Raw genomic sequence first — 20161 nt, forward strand, 5'->3', positions numbered from 1 at the left:
TCACCCAGATCAAGTGTGTTTCTTTCTCTTTTCTGGCTGATTTTATGAATGACATAAAGCACAATGTTTACAAGGTTCTAGCATCTTCATTGGTCATGATTCATTGGTCATTATACAACAAAAACACAAATTGATATTTAACTCCCTCAAACTACAACCTTAATAAACAAATCAATCTTTTAATATCTTCATTTAGGAAATTAGTGATAATTTCCTTGTAGGAATTAAGCAAAAATTAAATATGCAAAACTAGCTGACCTACAAAGGTACTTCTTAAATGATTGTTTCCTTATTTCTTTTTTATTAAAAAATGTATGTTTATTTATTTTATGTGTATGCACGTGCATACCGTCGGAGCACAGGGGAAGATCACAACCACTTGTAGGAGTTGGTTCTCTCCTTTTAGTAAGTGGGTCCTTGGCATCAACCTCAAGTGGTCAGATTTGGTAGCAGGTGCCTTTATCCACTGAGCTACCTCATTAGCAGGTTTCCTTATTTCTTAAGAAAAAAGTCTGCAGGTTCTCAGCATAGGGGCAAAGAATTGGGAGAGTTTAGTTTATACAAATTTTTATTTTCCAAATGTGTTTGGAGCTCATCGGAAGCACTGGTATGAACTAACAGTCTGTTATACATAAATGATGTCCAAACCGTGAATCTAGATGTCATCTCTGGTCCCCCCTCCCCATTTTAAGCAAATTGAAATAACATTAATAACAAATACACAAAAATAAAACTAATAACAGACAGGATAATGCTAAATGGATAGATTAAAACAAATCAGATACCTAACCAAATTAGTAACTGACAGAATCAGGAACACTTAGGAAAATATTCAAGAACAGGAGGCAGAAAGATAAAAGCTGGGAAACAGCAGTGTAGGTAACATTACATAAACAGAACAGAGAAGACTCTGGGGAGATGGTCAATTTTCAGATTTATGCCTTACAACATCAGAATGAATATTAGACACCAAAACATAAGCAATAATACCTAATCTATGCTGGAGCTTAATTTCTGAGTATAAAATGTATAATGTATTCAGAGGTTGAGCTTAGTAGATTTTGTGTTGGCAAAACATTTTTAAGTCCTTAGGTACAAAACATCATAGAATTTAAGAGCATTTAAAGTTTTATAGTGAAGAGCTTAACTCAGAATTAATGAAATACAGTAACTACACAAAGGGGAGTCTGAAGTACATAAACATCACTCTCTTGAATAATCTTTAGTAGGGCAAGTTACTACCATCTAGAGCACTTACAGCAGCATCAGTATTCATTCATTATCCTCTCTTGACTGCCCTAGGGTATACAGCACTCATGCAGTGAGGAAGCACTAATGTTTGCTCCATGCTGTTACACTGATTACAACGGGTCTGACTTATAAAGTGTGCCATTGGGTATAGACTATAAGAAAGAGATTTAAGGGTTAATTAACATTGCTCTCAATTGCCAATTTTAAAAATTACACAAAAGTGCATGTAAGCTTTAAAAAAATAGATTAAGCAAGGTGATGAAAGTAGTCAGTAAACTTTCACATCAACTGATATAGGGATATCTAAAATTCACTCATATTCAATTATTTTGATATTTTTAAGGCCAAATACCTTTGCTAAAAGAATTAATGCAAATCTAAATATACCAAATTTGAATTGCTATACTTAAACGTATTTTCTTATAGACAGATTAAACCAATTAAAGAACGAATAGCTTATTGCACTGACCCACCTATCTTACACACTCATTAAGATGTGTTTCCTTTAAAAAAAGTTATTTATTATCTATGTTTATGGACATTTGATTTACAAATAGGGTTAGGCAGAGATACAGAAATCAATCACCATGTTAAAAGTGAAAAAACTTCCCGAAGATTGAAGTTTCTTCTCAAAAATCACTGAATGAGTTAGGATAGAGATAAAAGGAGAAATTCTGTTGACTGGCAATTCAGTATTTTAAACAAGAGCTTTGCAAAAATAAAGAGTTCTAGCCTAGTATTAAGTATTCTAAGTACATCTGTAATCAATTAAATTTCATATATTGCTTAGTCCATATTAAGATCAACGTTTCTCTCAAAAGAGAAGCTTAATATAAGTAAATAAAAAGTGAGTATCTAGAGAAATAACGGTTGAACACTTAAATAAGATTTAAAATGTCTATAATATCCAACATGTGCAATAAAACCAGGGAACAGTTTTAATTTTACGGTAAAGATATTCACTGTTTCAAAAAATAAAACATATTTCTAAGAAGCAAACAAATGTGTGTTTACAGTTAATTTTTCATGATATAAATTTGAATTGCTATACTTAAAGGTATTTTCTTAGAGACAGATTAAACCAATTAAAGAACGAATAGCTTATTGCACTGACCCACCCATCTTACACACTCATTCAGATGTGTTTCCTTAACAAAAAAAAGTTATTTATTATCTATGTTTATGCAGCACCTGAAAATAAATGTTATCACATCTGTCAGAACTCAGTAGGAACAAACTACTCCATCATAGTTCAAAGAAAAAGATAATGTGCTCTAGGCGCAATTTATGAACAAGTCGGATCCATATTTCATAAGTGCCACAGAAGCTCATCAGAGTGATAACCCTCCTTCTCCTGGGTGTTATCCTACCATCTGCTGCTGTATTACTTATCTTTATTTTGCAACTAATTAACAGCATAATCTTCTAAATTCAGCAAGTTAATTATCATTATTGTAGTCTTTGCAGTATCATCAGTCCTCATGAAGTCTTGTCTTCCTACCCCTAGAGAACACATGAAAATGAAGTCGGTAGGGAGAGGGTCTGTTTCTTTAGTGTGGGCTCATTAGGTGTTTGCTGATTAGCTTGGCATGCAGAGACAGGTCAGAAGAATTCTGCTGAACATGAGGTTCCATGCAGGGCCCAGCTAAGTTTATGTAGGTTTCTGAACATTTGCCAAGATGCCCTGTGTCAGCTTTTAGTAGAAACCCCCTGCAGGAAAACCACTGGCTACCCACTGTGTGCAAAGATATTTCTTGGTTTGTCACACAGTCTTAAAGAAGTCAGACTGGAGGAACTCACTTTACAAAACCTGGACAGAACTCCAAGGTGATCTTACTTTAAGGAGTGTTTCTTTTTTTCTTTTTTCTTTTCTTTTTAAATTATAAACATTCAGGAAAGTTACACTTATTAAAAGAGTAATATAAAAAAATAAGTATCTATGGTTTATGGAGTTAGTGACAAATCTCTTAAGCCTAAATTTCATGAAACCTAGTGTAATTTTGTAGAAATACACAGATTCTGAGAATTCTTCTACGATGTTAAAAAGTATTAGATAAACTTAGATATTTCTGAGTCTGTACTTATTTCTGGATCACATTTTTAGTTTTCTAGAAGACCAGAATTCAGTTTCCAGCACCTATACAATTGGCTTACAATCACAATGGTCTATTACTCCAGTTCCAGAGATTCTCATATCCTCTTCTGGACTCTGGGTACTGCACATTTGTGGCATATACACACGCAGGCAAAACACCTACATACATAACATATAAATCTTAAAAAAATATATTTAAATAGTTGAATGCCAGTATTTTTACCAAAACAACATAGCAAAATTCAACTATAGCAGTGAAAGGGAAAAAGAATTTATATGGGAGCTACAGATAGGTACAGAGTCAGAATTGTTTAAAACATTACATAGATCTAGGCATGTGAGCTAGCACTCATATATTTGAAAAGAACAGATGTGATGTTCTGCCTCTGAATGTAGGAGATTATTATTATTTTTTTTGACAATTAAGATGTTTCTGTATACTGGGTAAGGAACACAATGGCAAACTTCAGATGGAATGGCAGAACTGTGTATTTATTAAGTCTTTTCAACTCCCAGAATTTAATAAACTAGACACTGACATTTATGCTTCAAGAAAAATTTTTACGTTTATTTATTTACTTATTTATTGTGTTTATGTGTACATATGCATGTGTGGAGGTCAGAGCTGGCTCTATCTTTCTACTATGTAGGTAAGTCTCAGGAATCAAACTCGGGTTATCAGTTTTGATGGCAATCACTTCCGTATTGAGTTAACTCACTGGCCTCTCTGGTCCTTGAAAAGTTAAGTTTCAGAAGGGCTTGTTGGCACACATCTTTAATCCCAGCACTCTTGAGGCAGAGACAGGAGGATCTCTGAGTTCTAGGCCACCCTAGACAGCCAAGGCTAAATTCCAGGACAGCCAAGGCTAAACAGAGAACCCCTATCTTGAAAACACACACACACACACACACACACACACACACACACACCCCAAGCAAATTATACTTATTTGGTAACATTGAGAACCAGGCTATCCTTGGATTTCTTTTTTCTTTTCTTTTCTTTTCCTTCCTTCCTTCCCTTCCTTCCTTCCTTCCTTCCTTCCTTCCTTCCTTCCTTCCTTCCTTCCTTCCTTCCTTCCTTCCTTCCTTCCTTCCATCCATCCTCCCTCCCTCCCTCCCTCCCTCCCTCCCTCCCTCCCTCCCTCCCTCCCTCCCTCCCTCCCTCCCTTCCTTCCTTCCATGTTTGGCTACTGTGGGATTTCAGGTTAAAATGTTTAGACTTAAGATTAATTTAGTTGTATTATTTTATTAAGACATTAAGACTTTTTTTTTGTTGTTGTTGTTTTTGTTTTTTTCCGAGACAGGGTTTTCTCTGTGTAGCCCTGGCTGTCCTGGAACTCACTCTGTAGACCAGGCTGGCCTCGAACTCAGAAATCCTCCTGCCTCTGCCTCCCAAGTGCTGGGATTAAAGGTGTGCACCACCACCGTTTGGCAAGAAATATTCTTCTGTGTGCAAATTTGTATTACCATAGTGCTTAAAAAGAATTGGAGCAAATAACAATCTAACAATGGTTATCCATTATTTACTAAGATGTATTAATTGATACTAAGAAAAATTATCATTGAATCATTAGTAGACCACAGAGAGTCTATCACATACTGATTTAGATAAATGAGAAATTTTTTTCATGCTCCTTCCTCAAGAATGTTAAGACAGTTTATGGGATCTGAATTAAGAAAAAAAATCTAGGAATTAAAGCTGATTCTTTTACTTTACAGATAAGAAAACTGAATCTCAGAAAAATGCAAGTCATATTGGGCCTAGTAATACAAACCTAAGTTGAGGCAAGAGGATACCAAGTTCAAAGCCTATCTAGGCAACAGAGTGAGATCAAAGCCACCCAGGGCAACTTAATGAGACCCTTTCTCAAAACAAAACAAAACAAAACAAAACAAAACATAGAGGGGTTAAGATGCAGCTCAGGAGCCGGGCTGTGGTAACGCAGGCCTTTAATCCCAGCACTTGGGAGGCAGAGGCAGGCAGGTTTCTGAGTTCAAGGCCAGCCTGGCTTATAGAGTGAGTTCCAGGACAGCCAGGGCTATACAGAGAAAGCCTGTATCAAAAAACAAAACAAAAAACAAAAACAAACCAAGATGCAGGTTAGTAGCAGAGTACTTGCTACATGAGTACTATATGAGGGAAAAGACCCAAAGGATGGCAAATACAAAATGAGGATTAAAGTCTTATCTCCTGATTGATCATCTATAGCTCTTTTCTAAAAATACTTTATGATTTAATTATTTTTATTTTATGTATTCTGATGTTTTCTCTAAATTCATGTCTGTATAAAGGTGTCAGATCCTTTGGAGCTGGAATTATAAGACAGTTGTGAACTACCATGTGCGTGCTGGAACTCAATCTGGGTTATCTGTAAGCACAGCCAGTGCTCTTAACTAGTTAGCCATCTTTCCAGCTCCTTTAGCCTATCTTTTTAAACAATATAAATACTATAATGCTGAAAGCACAAAAGAAAAATAGGTTTTCCGTTTAATCACATGCAATGTTTTCTAACAGGCATGCTACTAGATAAGTTATGTGTAACTGCTCAACACTACTTTCAGAGCTCCTGCTTAATTTCAGCTATAGTATTTATTCAGAACCTCTACCAGGAGTTTAAGGCATAGTCCAAACCAGACAGATCATAAGCAACAGAAACTAGAATTTATTTCCAGCTTATACTTTATATTTAAAGTATCATTAGCCAGTCACTACACTAATGGAAGCTTTTTTTTTTCCAAAAATTTTGGTTCTTCTATAGTGCAATACAGCCCACAACTTTAAAAAATGGTGGCCTTAATAAAAGAGAGAGAGACTCAATAATGTTCAATAAAAAAAAATTTGCTTACCATTTTTGCTTCTGACTGGACTGGTTGAGGAGAGGAAGGGCCTGGAATTCCTGGAACACTAGGCACCATGGTGACTGGCCGAACAAGCTGTGAAAAGATATTTAAAATAACTTTTATTCAGTATTTACAAAATAAAAAGTACCTTTTTTATTCCACATGACTATAATTTGTACCTTTGGATTTAGAAAATTATAAATTTTAACCGTAGCTGATTATATGTTTGCACTGAATTCTGATTAACTATATAACCTGATTTATCTTTCGAAAGTTGTCAATTTCTTCACCTCCCATGTTTTAATCTTTCTCAAAGGATTATATTCTCCTTCCCAATCTACCTGCAAGGATCAAACCCAAAGTCTTGTACATATGAGTCAAGTTCTCTATTATAAAGCTCTATCACTACCCACTTTTGTTTTTTTGAGGCAGGATTTCATAAAGTTATTTTGGATGGCTTTGAACCCACTCTAAAAGTCCAGGTTAGCTTTTAGTCTCAGCCTTTTAAGTAGTTGGTCTAACAGGCATGTTCCAGTTGGCCTGGTTTTAACTGTTCCTTCTTATAAACCCATAATATTCAAAGTGACTGATACAAAAATGTGTACATTATCTTTTACATTCCAATTTTGCATTTAAAAGGGCTATCAAATCTGTGACAATAAAAATTAAAATAATTTCAACATAAACTGTAATTTATTAAAATAAGTACATGAATTTTCTAAAATATATATGTGCATTGATGTATTAAAGTACTGTGTAATAACACAGAAAGTGGTGTCCCCTGACAATATCTCAGATAATATTTAACAGGGTTTGCCACTTTCACTTTTCACTTTAGCAGTTGTTATGTGAACAGTGGTTAGTCTCTTTTTTCATTGCAAGATTCTTTTAATATAGGCACATTTAAAAGGATAACCATTTAATCTCAAATACAAAGCAAGAATATTTCCTGCTTTAAAAATATCTTCAAAAAAGAGAAAGTAAACCTTTACCTGTGTCTTCACTAAGACTTTAAGTAATGCAATCTGAGTAACAAGGTTCTCTTTAAAGTAGACAAAATATTTTGGAAATACCTCCATCAATGATAGTTTGGATATTTAAATTACTTAAAAATTCCAGCACTAATGTGGCAGAGGCAGATGGATCTCTGTGAGTTCAAGGCCAGCCTAATCCACAAAGTTCCAGACCAGCCAGTGATACATTAATGGGACCCTGTTTCAAAACTGGAAGGAAGAAAGGAAGGTAGCTGGAAGGCTTTAAATAAACCTAATACTTAATATGCTACTAATATTGCTGAGGAGCATATCCAAACCACAAATTTTAGAATGTCGTTATAAGTAGGCTTAAAAAAAATTCTCAAAAAGCAATACACTAAAGGATTATACCACATGAATCAACACTATTCATGTAATAACAGTAAAATTTTTACACTTGTTTACTTTGTATATATGTTCCCACATACATGTCATGGCACACATATGGAGGTCAGAGGACAAGTGTTGGCATTGGTTCTCTCCTTCCACCATGTGGGACATGGAGATTGGAACAAAGGTTGTCAAACTTGGTAGCTAGTGTCTTTATCCACTGAGACATCTCACCAGTCCCAGAAAAAATAAAAACCAAACTATACTCATTACATGAATGACTAAGACATAAATTATTTTTTATGGTAAATTATTAAGAAAGCTTTAAATTATATATGCACTATAAATAATTTAGGAAAAATGAAAATTGTATGCTTTGGACAACTTTGCTAGATATCTAAAGTTCTTTTCAGGATGAAAATGTGAAATGTTGACGACTTATTTGAAAGTATAGTCTCCTTTCTAGAATAAAACTATTTTGTGAAATATGATATAAAAAAAAAAAAGAAAATTTTCATCATTTTAAATACCATGCTATTAAATAATTTAATTTTTTCAAGTATGCGTACATGTGTTTATCTATGGGTGGGCATGTATACTGTGTGCAGGTGCCCATGGAGGCCCAAGTTGTCAGATCTTCTACAGCAGGAGCAATAGTCAGTTGTGAGCCATCCAAAATGGGTGCTGGGAACTGAACTCATGTCCTTTGCAAGAACAGTACAAGCCCTTAACCACACATTTCCAACAATATGTTTTTAAATGTTCAATCGATAACTCAATATAGACAGTTACCTTTTCTGTATTTTCCAAAATTTGTTTATTTAATGAGTTTCTCATAAACTTCCTTTGGATTTTCTTACAACAGTAGCCCAGGCTAGCCTCAAGTTTATTATTTAGCTGAGGCTAACTATGAACTTCAGATCTTATCTCTGCCTGTTGATTATTGGGATTACTGGCATGTGTCATCATGAATATTTAGACCTTAACAGGCTTGGGCCATCAAAGAAATTTATGTAACCATAAAGGACAAGTGTGTTTTTCTGAAGAGTTTTTATAACTATAAACACCATAGTTATTTAATAGCATTCCAATACAAGTATCTTAAGAAATTGGAAATATTTGAATTTCACAAATCTAGTCAAACTGAAGTGAGTTAAACCAAGAAATAGTACAAAAAGGATACAGAAAACAAGTGTGGGCAGGGAGGGTAGAGAAATGTTTTCTGTCCAATTATGTTTGCCTAAAATATTATAGTTGATTACAGGTATTGATGAATAAATATTACTCCCCATTAATAAGCATTTTGATAAATTCCATTTAGTAAGCCAATCAATCAGTTCAAGTATATTTTCTGGTTATTTTACCAAGACCAGTTTTGACACAAAGACTAACTTTCCAACTTACTGGGACTGCAGCTGGAACATGCACATTAGAACTTGTAATTGATGCAGGAATAGCAACGGGCATGGTTTGTCCATTAGGAAGATGTAATAGAAGAGGAAATGGGCCTGGTACAGGACTAAGAAAAACAAAACAAGGGAAAAATGTAAAGATCTATATCAACCACCTCTGCAAAATTACAGTCTTTTTCCTCCTATTACTTAAAAATAAGTTTTCTAACCTTCAAAAGGCAAATTCCAAAACTTAGATACTTTTAATTGCATCTTAAATGCATGATCTATGTATGAGTATTTAAAAAAAAGAGCCTGGGGAAAAATCATGAATTTCTAATTTGTGAAATGAGAAAATTTCTCATCAGAAAGGTCTTGGGAGTTACTTTTAAGAACTGAGACAAATGTCATCTTGAAATGGAGTAACTTGTTTTGTGTCAAAAACCATAAAAATAAGACCATCTTAAACTTATAGTCTATGCTCACTGTTTGTTTTAGCCAAGATTTAGATATTTATTGTCCAATGTGTCAGATATTATTTTAAAAATATTAAAAGTTTCCAAAACCCAAGATAGGTAGATCTCTCTCTCTCTCTCTCTCTCTCTCTCTCTCTCTCTCTCACTCACACACACACACTCACTCACTCACTCACTCACTCATACTCACACACATAATTTAATTCAAGTAATTAAATATCCTAGGGAAAACCATAGTAAAAATTACCCTAACAACTCACGTACAGTCAGTGACTGACTGGAATCACTTACACAATTGGCCTGTTAGAGGATGGTGCCTGGGTGATTACAGTACTTGAGGTTGGTGAAGGTACTGCTTGTTGAATAATGACACTTGAGTCAGAACTTGTGAGCAGCACATTGGGAACCTGTAATGATGCTGGACGAACGATAGCTGATGTGGGCTGTGCAGTTTGTGCCAATGGTACTTCCTATTTAATTTTAAGATAAAGGGTAGTATTTAAAAACGCAAGTTAATTCATGTACCTCAGTGAACAGAATGTAACACATTTATGAAAGTAACCACTAGATAATACTTAATGCCTCTACAAGTAAATTAATGTCTAAAGTTAACTGAAAATATCTAGGCAGTTGTAAAGTTCAAATACAATTCTTAAAATTAAAAAAAAAATCTGTGTTTTTGGTTCAATGTGTTTCTTTATTACTCTAACATAAACTAGGCTGGGCTACTTAGCAATGTTTCTGTGAGAATTTCAGTAAGAAATACAAATACAATTTACTTTCAGTAGTCAAAAAACAAAACCTGGAGGGGACTGTCATATCCTACTTGCTTATTGTATTGCAAAATTAAGAAACGGATCCAACAAGGTAGTGCTATGACTTAAACAATTTGGTGTTTAGAAATGTTTTAAGATGTGGTGGTGATGCACGCCTTTGATCCCAGGGAGGCAGAGGCAGGTGTATCTCTGAGTTTGAGGCCAGCCTGGTCTACAGAGCAAGTTCCAGGACAGCTAAAGCTAAACAGAGAAACCCTGTCTCAAAAAACAAAACAAACAAACAAAGGGAAATTTTTTAAGACGTTATAAAATAAGAACAACAACAACCAAAAAAAAACCCAACAAACAAACAAACAAATAAAAAACCCAAAAAAACCAGTCTGCTAATCTCAGGTAGTTTTTCAATTGGTAACATTAATTTTTTAGTATTAAAAGACCAAGTAATACTGATGCTGTAAGTTATACAAAATTAGTAGGTATAGCTGAGAGCTTTCCAAACTAAAGAGAAATATAATTTATGAATCAGCCAGGATGAGTCCTAAAATATTTCCTAGTTTTACAGATTATAAAAGAGATAAGGGCCTTACCCAGAACTCCTTGTGTTCTTTTGAACTGGTCTTTATATAGCTACTTACAGTTAGAGTTTTATTAAGATACTAGGAAGTAGAAATTGGTAACATTGTAACTACAGTCTTCAGCACATCTAAAAACTTCCAACTCAAGAACTAGTGAGCAGAGTGCATGAAACTGTCAGGGAAACTTCCTACCAAAGTGGACATTAAATGTTCAACAATAATATAGTAAGTCAGATGATTTAGCAGAGGGTAAGGTAGAGCTGGGCACTGTAATAGTGAAGGAAGAAAACCTTGCAAAAAGAAATCTGATCTGATATTGAAAGAATCAAGAGGAGAACAAGCTATGGAGAAAGAAGTAATGCTAGGCAGGAAAAACCCGAGAATATTTGATGACAAAGGAGAGCCTGAAATGAGGACGGACGGCTAGACAGTCAAAATCAATGAGGCTTTTCCTAAGAAATAAATAGAAATTGTCTACAAGAGCAAATTGCTAAGACTGTCAGCAGAGAGAAGAATGACTCCATAAATTTTTAAGTTCCACACTCAGAACTAAGGGAAGCAGATCAGAAATAGAAGCAGGTTAGAAAGAAATTTTAACCTGGTATGGTTGGCATGCAGTTACACAGTTTCAGCAACCCAGGGAAACTCACACAGTCAATTATTAATTATTAATATGAAACTAGCTTGGGAAATATACAGAAACTTTGTGTTTTACAAGAAAAATAAAAGAAAGAGAAACCCTCAGTAGTCTGGAGCACATGCTTGAGGCTCTTGATTCCATTCTCAGCACTGAAGTAGGAAAAGAGAGAAGCAGGGGTAGTAGTGGTACAGCTGAAAGATGATAGCTGAGACAATGACACAGAGGCTTGAGGACAAATGAGGACAGAATTAAGGGCTTAGTTTCAGGCATACTGAGATGTTCCCTAGACAAAGCAAAGGAGATGCCAACAGAGAAACTGTGTTTAGTAATCAGTATAGATAACGATGGCTGATAAAAATTTGGGAATTACCAATTTATAGTTTCTAAAATTACAAGTCTTGATGGAAATCTCTAAAAAGAAAATTAGAACAGAGGAGGTCTAGAATTGATTTTCTACAACTTAGTGAAACTATGTACTACCTAAAAGGAACTAATGGCTAAGGAATGTAGAAGCAGCACCCCTAGAAGATGATGAACTAGCCACATAGAAAGAAAACTGGAAAATATAAAGGGAAAGGAATGCTCTGCAGGGAAATAAGACTGTTCTCAGGATCCTTAAATACTATAATAAATGTGGAAATGACCATATGTTAAGAAGTAAGAGGATAATTAAATATATCAAGATAATAATGAAATATAACCATTAAAAATTGTGATTTTGGGAAATCTAAGGAAAGAGGATATGCGCTTAGCTTCCAAGAATTCTAAGGTTGGGGTTGAGACTATAGTTCAGTGGCAGGGTACCTGTTCAGAATTTCAATTCTCAGTATTAGGGGAAGGAGTAGTAAAGAATAAGGATATAAACAAAGTACTATTGTATGCCTATACTACCTACTTGTGATTCAAAATAAATGTTACTAGGAAAGAAGTTTTAAAAATGAGAAACTTTATAAAAGTTACAGTAAGACAGACTAATTTGTTATTGAAAGAATTAAAAAGATACATTTAGTGTAGTCTATATATAGTGTCTGTATAGCCAACAGGAGTATAAAGTCATGTCCCAAGCCTTCACATTCACTTGATACACATTCACTTTGTCCTGCAGTATAAATTCCACCCTATAAGCTTTACTCAGTGCCCTTTAAAGTATACCCTTTATAATTTTTTATACTGGTGGTTGGTTAATCAGTCAGTCAGTATGTCTGTCTGTCTGTCTCTCTCTGTGTGTATATGTGAGAGTATACATGTATGTGTACATGTGTGTGTGGGGATGCAGGCATGCACACATAGAGGCCAGAGGACAACCTTTGGGTGTGAGTTTTTGCCTTTCTATCTTGTTTGACACAAAGATTCCTTGCCACTGTGTAAGCTAGGTAGCAGGCTTATGAGTTTCTGGAGATTTCCCTACCTCCTGCTCCTCCTCCTCCTCTCATCTCCCTTAAGAGCATGAAGGGATTACAGGTACTAGTACTATAGATCTGGTTCTTATGTGGGTTCTGGGGAATCAAAACTCAAGTTGTCAGGCTTATGAAGCAACTGAACCACCCTCCCAGCCTGCATTTTTAATTGTGCCTTTTCTATGTTTAAATACCAGTATGCTGTAACTACCTACACGGTCAATATAGTACTATTAAGTAGTACAGGTTTAATCTGGGAAAAACATCTCATAACATACTAAGTATATAGTAGGTTATATTGTCTACACTTGTGTAGATACACTCTGCTTTGGAAAGAATGATGAGATTGCTTACTGAGACTTTTTAAAAAGTTGTATCCCTATCAGCGATAAATGACTATATTCTCATGGTAGAAATCTATTCATGTTATGTTTTTATAATATCATTTAAAAAGGAACACTGTCACTGTCTCTTTATGTGAAGACAGTGCTCCTATATAAATTTGTTCATTTTATGTGATTTTCAAGTGAAAAAATGATGATGTACACATCATAATGTAACTCAACAACAATAGCCTAGGAAACCTTAAAGTATTCATAGAGGTTTTTGTATATAAAACCTGTAATCTTCTATTGAATTATATAAAATTTAATACTTTAATGTTTCATACAGATTAAAAATAATCAAGTTTGGGAACAGTGAAATAGCACAGTAGATAAGGTGCTTACCACCAAGCCTGAAAACCTGAGCTCGATACCTTAGACCTACAGAGCGTAAGAAGAGAATCGGCACCTACAAGTTGTCCTCTGACCATCACAGGCCATGCACACCCACAAATATAAACAATAAATAAGGCATTAAATTAAGAAAAATTTCCTGAAAGGTTATCTTTCTTATAGTTCTAACCTTTTCATCACTGGTAGTAGACTCGGGGTGAGGTAAAGGGCTATCCTGGTGAGTTGTTTCTACGACAGAAGGTTCCTCAATTTTGCTTCTTATGATGGGTGTTGCAAGAGGAGACAAATCTAGAGGCATCTAATACAAACAATAAAGAAAACTTTGTAATTAAGTTTTAAAAAACAGCTAAGCAAAATTATTAAACTGAGAAACATCAAATTGTGAAAATCATTATTGTGTTCCTAATAGAAGTATTTTTTGTATAATTTCATGGTTAACAACATACTTTTTTAATGTCATCTTCGGAAGCCTTCTTGAATTCATTCTCAAATGGGCTTGCCAACTCATTAAACAAACCCACTTCTTCACAGTTTTTTAGGAATCTTGTTGGCGTTGGAGTCTGATCTGAAATAAATGTCAAGAAGTAAGCATACAAATATAAATGATCATGTTAAGATTCTAAAATGCTCCTAGCAAATTAACAAATCAGTGGCACTGGCTCAGTCAAATGTTATTTCTCTCTTTAAAGAAATGCTTTTCTTTAAAACAAAATTTGATCAAGCTGTATTTTACATCAAGATATTTTGCCAACTTCACCAATGTTCTTGTATGCTCTGTGTACAACTGAGTGAAATAAGCATATTTTGGACAAATAATTATTGTTATATAACAAAGTGATATGAATTTTTCAAAGTTCATCATTCAAATTCTGATTGTTAGATGTATATAATTTAGGGAAAACTAAAGAGAGCAAATACATATTTTAACTTTGCACATTCATTATCTGTTCATAAAGTATTACAAAGTCAAACTTAATATACATTTTTACATCAAAATGCTGAAAGGGGGAAAAGTGAAAGCAAAAGTTTCCCACCCCCTAAAAGAAGTGGTTTAGCCTAATTTAATAATGATGCAAACTCAACTTTCTTATAGCCTAAACTATTTCAATGATATCTGAATATATACTCAGTGACATGTACATTAGCATTATACTGAGTATTCATGTACTGGATGTAGAACAAATGAAGGACTGACACTAAACTTACAAGTCTTTCCAATTTAGTCTTCTTATTTTGAGGGATATTTGTTTACATTAGGGTTGGTAGCACATTAAATATTTATTCACATTTTATGCATTTTAGGGCAGCAATTTTAGAGGTTATATACAGAATCTAGTCTACTTAGTACAGCACTGGTTTAAGATAAAATCTGTTCAGCTGAGAGTCAGATATTTGTTAATTACTGAGTTTTTACAGTGGGTATTATAATTTAATCTTTGCCCCTCACATGTACTGCCTATAAGTATTTCACTCATCATACATGCTAGATATAAGGTAGGCTTGTCTTAGACAGTGAAAACAATATTAGAATTACTGCAGGGTCCACTTATGTTATAATCTTACCCATTATTTAATCTTTAACCTATACCCTAAGTTTTAGCCCTAAAAACTTCTAAAATAATATATTAATAAGGGTTTTGAGTATACATATCAGCTTAAGTCTATTTTAATTCAAATTAGTCAAATATTAAGTGTGAATACTGAATACTGTTCACAGCCAAAAGATTTGTTGAAGTTGATAAGGAATGAACACAACTTACATTAGAGAGAAAAACATCCAGAAAATGCACAAGTCCACATCACTTTTATTGATGATTATTACTAGTACCATCAGGTTTGAGAAAAGTCATCACAGGCATAACTGGTTAACATGCAGATTGCTTAAGGCTACTGATCATCATGCATTCATTCTATTTACAGTTATATTAAACTAATTCAATGTTAGTAAAAATGCTGTGACTGAACATGTTCTATTTTTATACTGAACTAAAAGTAATATCTAGGAACCAAATTAAAAAATTCTTGAGATCAAAGTTTACAGAGAATGTCTAAGACAGTAAGCATCAAGGAAACAAAGATCTTCAGACCCAGGAAAATACCTTCTAGGTAGTTTTTAATTTTCCTTAATTAGTGTTCTTTACTTTTTTATTGTGGTCCTCCTTATTATTTACACCTTTCAAGCAGTGCATACCTCACTTTGTTCCACGTCCCTTACTGACAGTACTGAAGACTGTCCAAAGTTCCCTATGTTAGGTTGCTTGTAATAAATCACCAACTTTTTGCTCCCTCTCGTTTATTAATTACAGAAATTACAATACTAAAAGCACAGGAGGAACCATCTGATACTGCCTTAGCACCTCTCCAAAGCACTGGACATGGTGTTTAGACTAAGTTATAATTTAAAAGTACTACTATTGTTCAGTATTCTATTTAAATTCTAGAACTATAGATAGGATAACATAATCTTCACTTTACAAAGGACTCTAGATTCTATATTTATGACATGCATTTTAGTTCTGACAGAGCTAAAATGTGTAAAATCTGACATAGAACCTATCACAATGTTTATTTAGGAAAGAAACAAATACACTAAAGTTATAGATAGTATATATTATTCAAGTACACAGATTATGTGTTCTATACAACATAAAAGAAAACAGCTAATATAGGACAGAGTGACGGTAAGCTAACACATGAATTGGGTTCCTCTTTTTACATATGAAAAACAATGATCTGCTCAGGGTGATACCATATGGTTATAGGGTATGTACATACGCACACATGCACACACAAATACACACACACTAGCTGAACTTAGGTTTTCTTTATGAAGAACATTTTGTTTTATTTTGCAGTGCTGGGGATTAAAACCTGAGCCTTGTGAACGCCAGGCAAGTATTAGACTACTGATCTACATCCCAGCTTTAGAGTATTTTATTCATAAAACATTTCACTTGAAACATTTTTAAACAAAATTACAATGACCAAGTTTAGGGAGTGCTTGATCATTTACTATCTTCAAAAAGTTTTGAAAACCAGGTATATGACAACTGAAAGAAAGTTTCTTATCAGTTAAAACATACTTTGTAGAAGGCATGAATGCTCCAAGGGATCTAACTAACTTCTATAAAACTGACTTCAAATGAGTATTTGAAAAGCACACAAAAAAGTGAAATGAATGATCAAAAGAACATATAGAAATGTAATTGGTAAATACATGTTGCCAACATTTACTGTAAGTGAAGCAATTGGACTATTACCAGACTATAGTATTTACAGAGAATACACAAAACTGTGCACATTCTGGGTGAAATATTATATAAGCCATTAATAAAAGCATATACTAACCAGCCACAATGACACTGTCATTACGTGCTGGACCAAATTTCAGTGTCATCTCATGTTTATGTTTATGGACAGCCAAATGATCCTCGTTGGTAAAACGCTGTGGCAAAAAGTTTTAAAATATAGTTAAGATTTTCAATTTGATCAAGGAAAACTGATAAAGGATATCAATTTCCACAACATGTAAAACCACCGTTAGCAGTGAAATATCAGTTTATACTATAAGATAATCAATCTACTGTTAGCACACAAAGACATAATAGTTTCCAAATAATCAGAGAAACCCACTATTAAAGAATAAGAAATGATAGTATATAACTCTTCTGAGAGACCTGAAAATAAAACCTACGGCAAAAAAATTAATAAAATAGACTACTCTTCTTTTATTATATCAATGAAATATGTACTTTGCAGTTCATGACTTTAAGAAAATACTGTATTTACTTAGATGTAAGGTTACTTACCACTTTTTAATTGATAATATTCTAAAAATGACTCCTGTACAAATTAAGAAATTAATATGAGGCCAGGCATGGTGGTGTACATACACCTTTAATCCCAGTACTAGGGAGGTAGATCTTTGTGAATTTGAAGCTAGCCTGATCTACATAGAGTGCTCCAGGTCTGCCAGGGCTATATAGTAAAACCCCGTCTCAATTATAAAGAAAGAGGAGGGGGGAATAAAAAATAACTCTGACTTTATATTACCGTAGTGAAGAATTTCTGTGTTATACTTCGGCAAAGAAACAGTGGTCACAATACAATAATTCAATTTATTTTAAATTGTTTTTTAAAAAGTGATTTTTAAAATCATTTAAAATCATAACTCATGTGAAAATGAATGTATATTCAAAGCTATTTATCATGCCTTTTTTCACCTTACACTGGTAAGTACCACATGTGACCAGTGACACTTATGATTGTGACAAACACATTCATGTTTAAATTCTTACTGAAAATCAACCTTAAGAAGAGCCCCTTATCAAGAACCACTGTTCCCAAAATAGGAAACCACTCATTTGTTTTGCCTATTTCCTGGTTTAAAAGTTAAATTAACCCTTACTCATTTCTACTACTTTACAAATAGGGGTGTGTTAACATTTTAGTATAACTGTTAAGAAGTCTGATACATAGTACCTACTAGCATTCTATGTCCAGCACAAGAATCCCAACTTCAATTTTGTTTTGTTTTGTTTTTCGAGACAGGGTTTCTCTGTGTAGCCCTGGCTGTCCTGGAACTCACTCTGTAGACCAGGCTGTCCTTGAACTCAGAAATCCGCCTGCCTCTGCCTCCCAAGTGCTGGGATTAAAGGTGTGCTCCACCACTGCCGGGCTCCCAACTTCAATTTTAAAAAAGATTTTATTTTTACTTATGTTCATGTGTGTGTCTGTGAATGCTTATAAAAAGAAGAAAACTGGAGCTCACAAAGTTGTGGGTCACCTGATGTGGGTGCTGGGAACCAAACTCCAGTCCTCTGGCAGAGCATAATCATTCTTCGCTACTGAACCCTCTCTTAATCTCTCCAGTTTCAAGTTAAAAGACCACCTATCAGTGTTCACTGTGCTCTAAATGTTCCTTATTGGGCCTCTATCACTATTATCTGATTAAGCCGAACACCTTCCAAGACCTCCAAATCTGTGGTAAGCATTACATAAAGATGAATGGAAGGGAAAAAAAATGAACTCCTTAAATTAACAATTGATTCTAAAATCTCTAAAAGGAAGAAGACAATCAAGCTTTACTTTACTTACAAACACCAAGACAAAGTTAATCCGTATTTTATGGGAATAACTAGCACTTCTCCAGAACCTGTCTGTATCTCCCCACTGAGGGAACTGTTCAGGGCTTCTGTCCCTTGGTTTACTCCTTCATTACCTAGTCACTCACCTGTAGACACTAAGAGTACAATCCAACTTTCCCACACTCAGGTTATCTTCCTATTACTTTATCCTTTCAAAAGTCCTCCCCAGATTTGGTGAAATTGGTGGTGGTTTGACAAGCACTCTTAGAAACAAAGCTCTCAAGTCAATGAATATACTGCAAAGCTTATTCACACTGCTGCTTTTTATCCTTGTATTAAAATTACATTCCACATTAAAGGGATCTTCATGTAAGATTCATTTTGGGTTCCAGAGAACCTCCCAATATAACTTTTCTATAGAAGGCAATCATTAAAGCATTTGATTATAAATTATCTTGCTATAAGTGACACTCTTAAAAATCTGTGAAGTTGTCAAAATTAAAAGGTAAAAGCTTGGGAAATTTCACCTAGAATTTTTATTCTACTAGTGCTCTCTTTTTGGATTAGTTTGGCTACAATGCTAAGGAGCAGTAAGAGCTGGAAGCATAGTCTACTGGTAAAGTGCTGTGTAGAAGGCCTTAGGTATGATGCTTAGCACCAGCAAAAATAACCAAAAACAACAAAAACCTAATCAACCAACCAAATATTTTATGATGTGAGAATGAAAATAAACTCTGTCTTCAGAGAAAAGGAGTGACTAGCTAAAAATATAAGGGTTATGTATTTATACAATATCCAAAGATCAAACTAACTATTAGTTACAAATATAGCAACTTTTTTTTTTTAATGTGAAGGACACAGGTGAATCTGACCTTGAGAAATTATCTGAGAAAATTTGAATTAACAAGAAACTTTGGCTTTTTACTCTGATACTCTTAAGTTTCTAAGTACAAAACCAGATTGATTTTTCACTCTCTATCTAGTTAAAATGAAAAATGTTATGATACATATATATACATGTATGCATATATGTACATATATGTACATATATGTATACATATATATGAATTATTTCCTAGATAAACTAAAAAATTTGTTTCAAGAATAAACTCTGTAGAATAATTATAATAATATCACTGGCAGTATGAACATATTTAATTAATACAATTCTTTTAGACAAAGTCCAATTTGAATGCACAATGCACAAAATTCATGCATTTCTGTAAACAAAAACAAGAGCCTGAGCATTTATCTCAATCAACAATGTTAAAAGAAAATGAAGAGAAGTTTTTTGGGCAGGACCTTAAGATAGAAAAGGGTAATGGGCAGATAAGAAGAAAAAAAACATGCAGAGTTCACGGTAAATTAGTGTAAATTTTAATAGGTAAGAAATCTGTTTCCAAGGTTTGGCCATATTTTGTCAGATTTTGTTAATACTGGGTTGGGGTAGAGTGTTACACACAGCACAGTACCTATGTGGGGGTCGGAGGACTACTCTGTGGTATTAGTTCTGTCTTTACACAGGGGC

The 20161-nt window shown here is 34.1% G+C and overlaps 1 protein-coding gene across 1 annotated transcript in view; it reads right to left on the minus strand.

The window, feature by feature from the left end:
- The window catches only part of Atf2 (activating transcription factor 2), a 73765-nt gene that overhangs the window by 15892 nt on the left and 37712 nt on the right, over positions 1 to 20161 (minus strand). The window contains 6 exon segments of the mRNA XM_052182720.1: positions 6197 to 6283; positions 8959 to 9073; positions 9713 to 9891; positions 13716 to 13844; positions 13993 to 14111; positions 16895 to 16991. Coding sequence (XP_052038680.1) covers positions 6197 to 6283; positions 8959 to 9073; positions 9713 to 9891; positions 13716 to 13844; positions 13993 to 14111; positions 16895 to 16991 — 726 coding nt within the window.

This window comes from Apodemus sylvaticus, chromosome 5, assembly GCF_947179515.1.
Source record: "Apodemus sylvaticus chromosome 5, mApoSyl1.1, whole genome shotgun sequence".
Taxonomy (NCBI): domain Eukaryota; kingdom Metazoa; phylum Chordata; class Mammalia; order Rodentia; family Muridae; genus Apodemus; species Apodemus sylvaticus.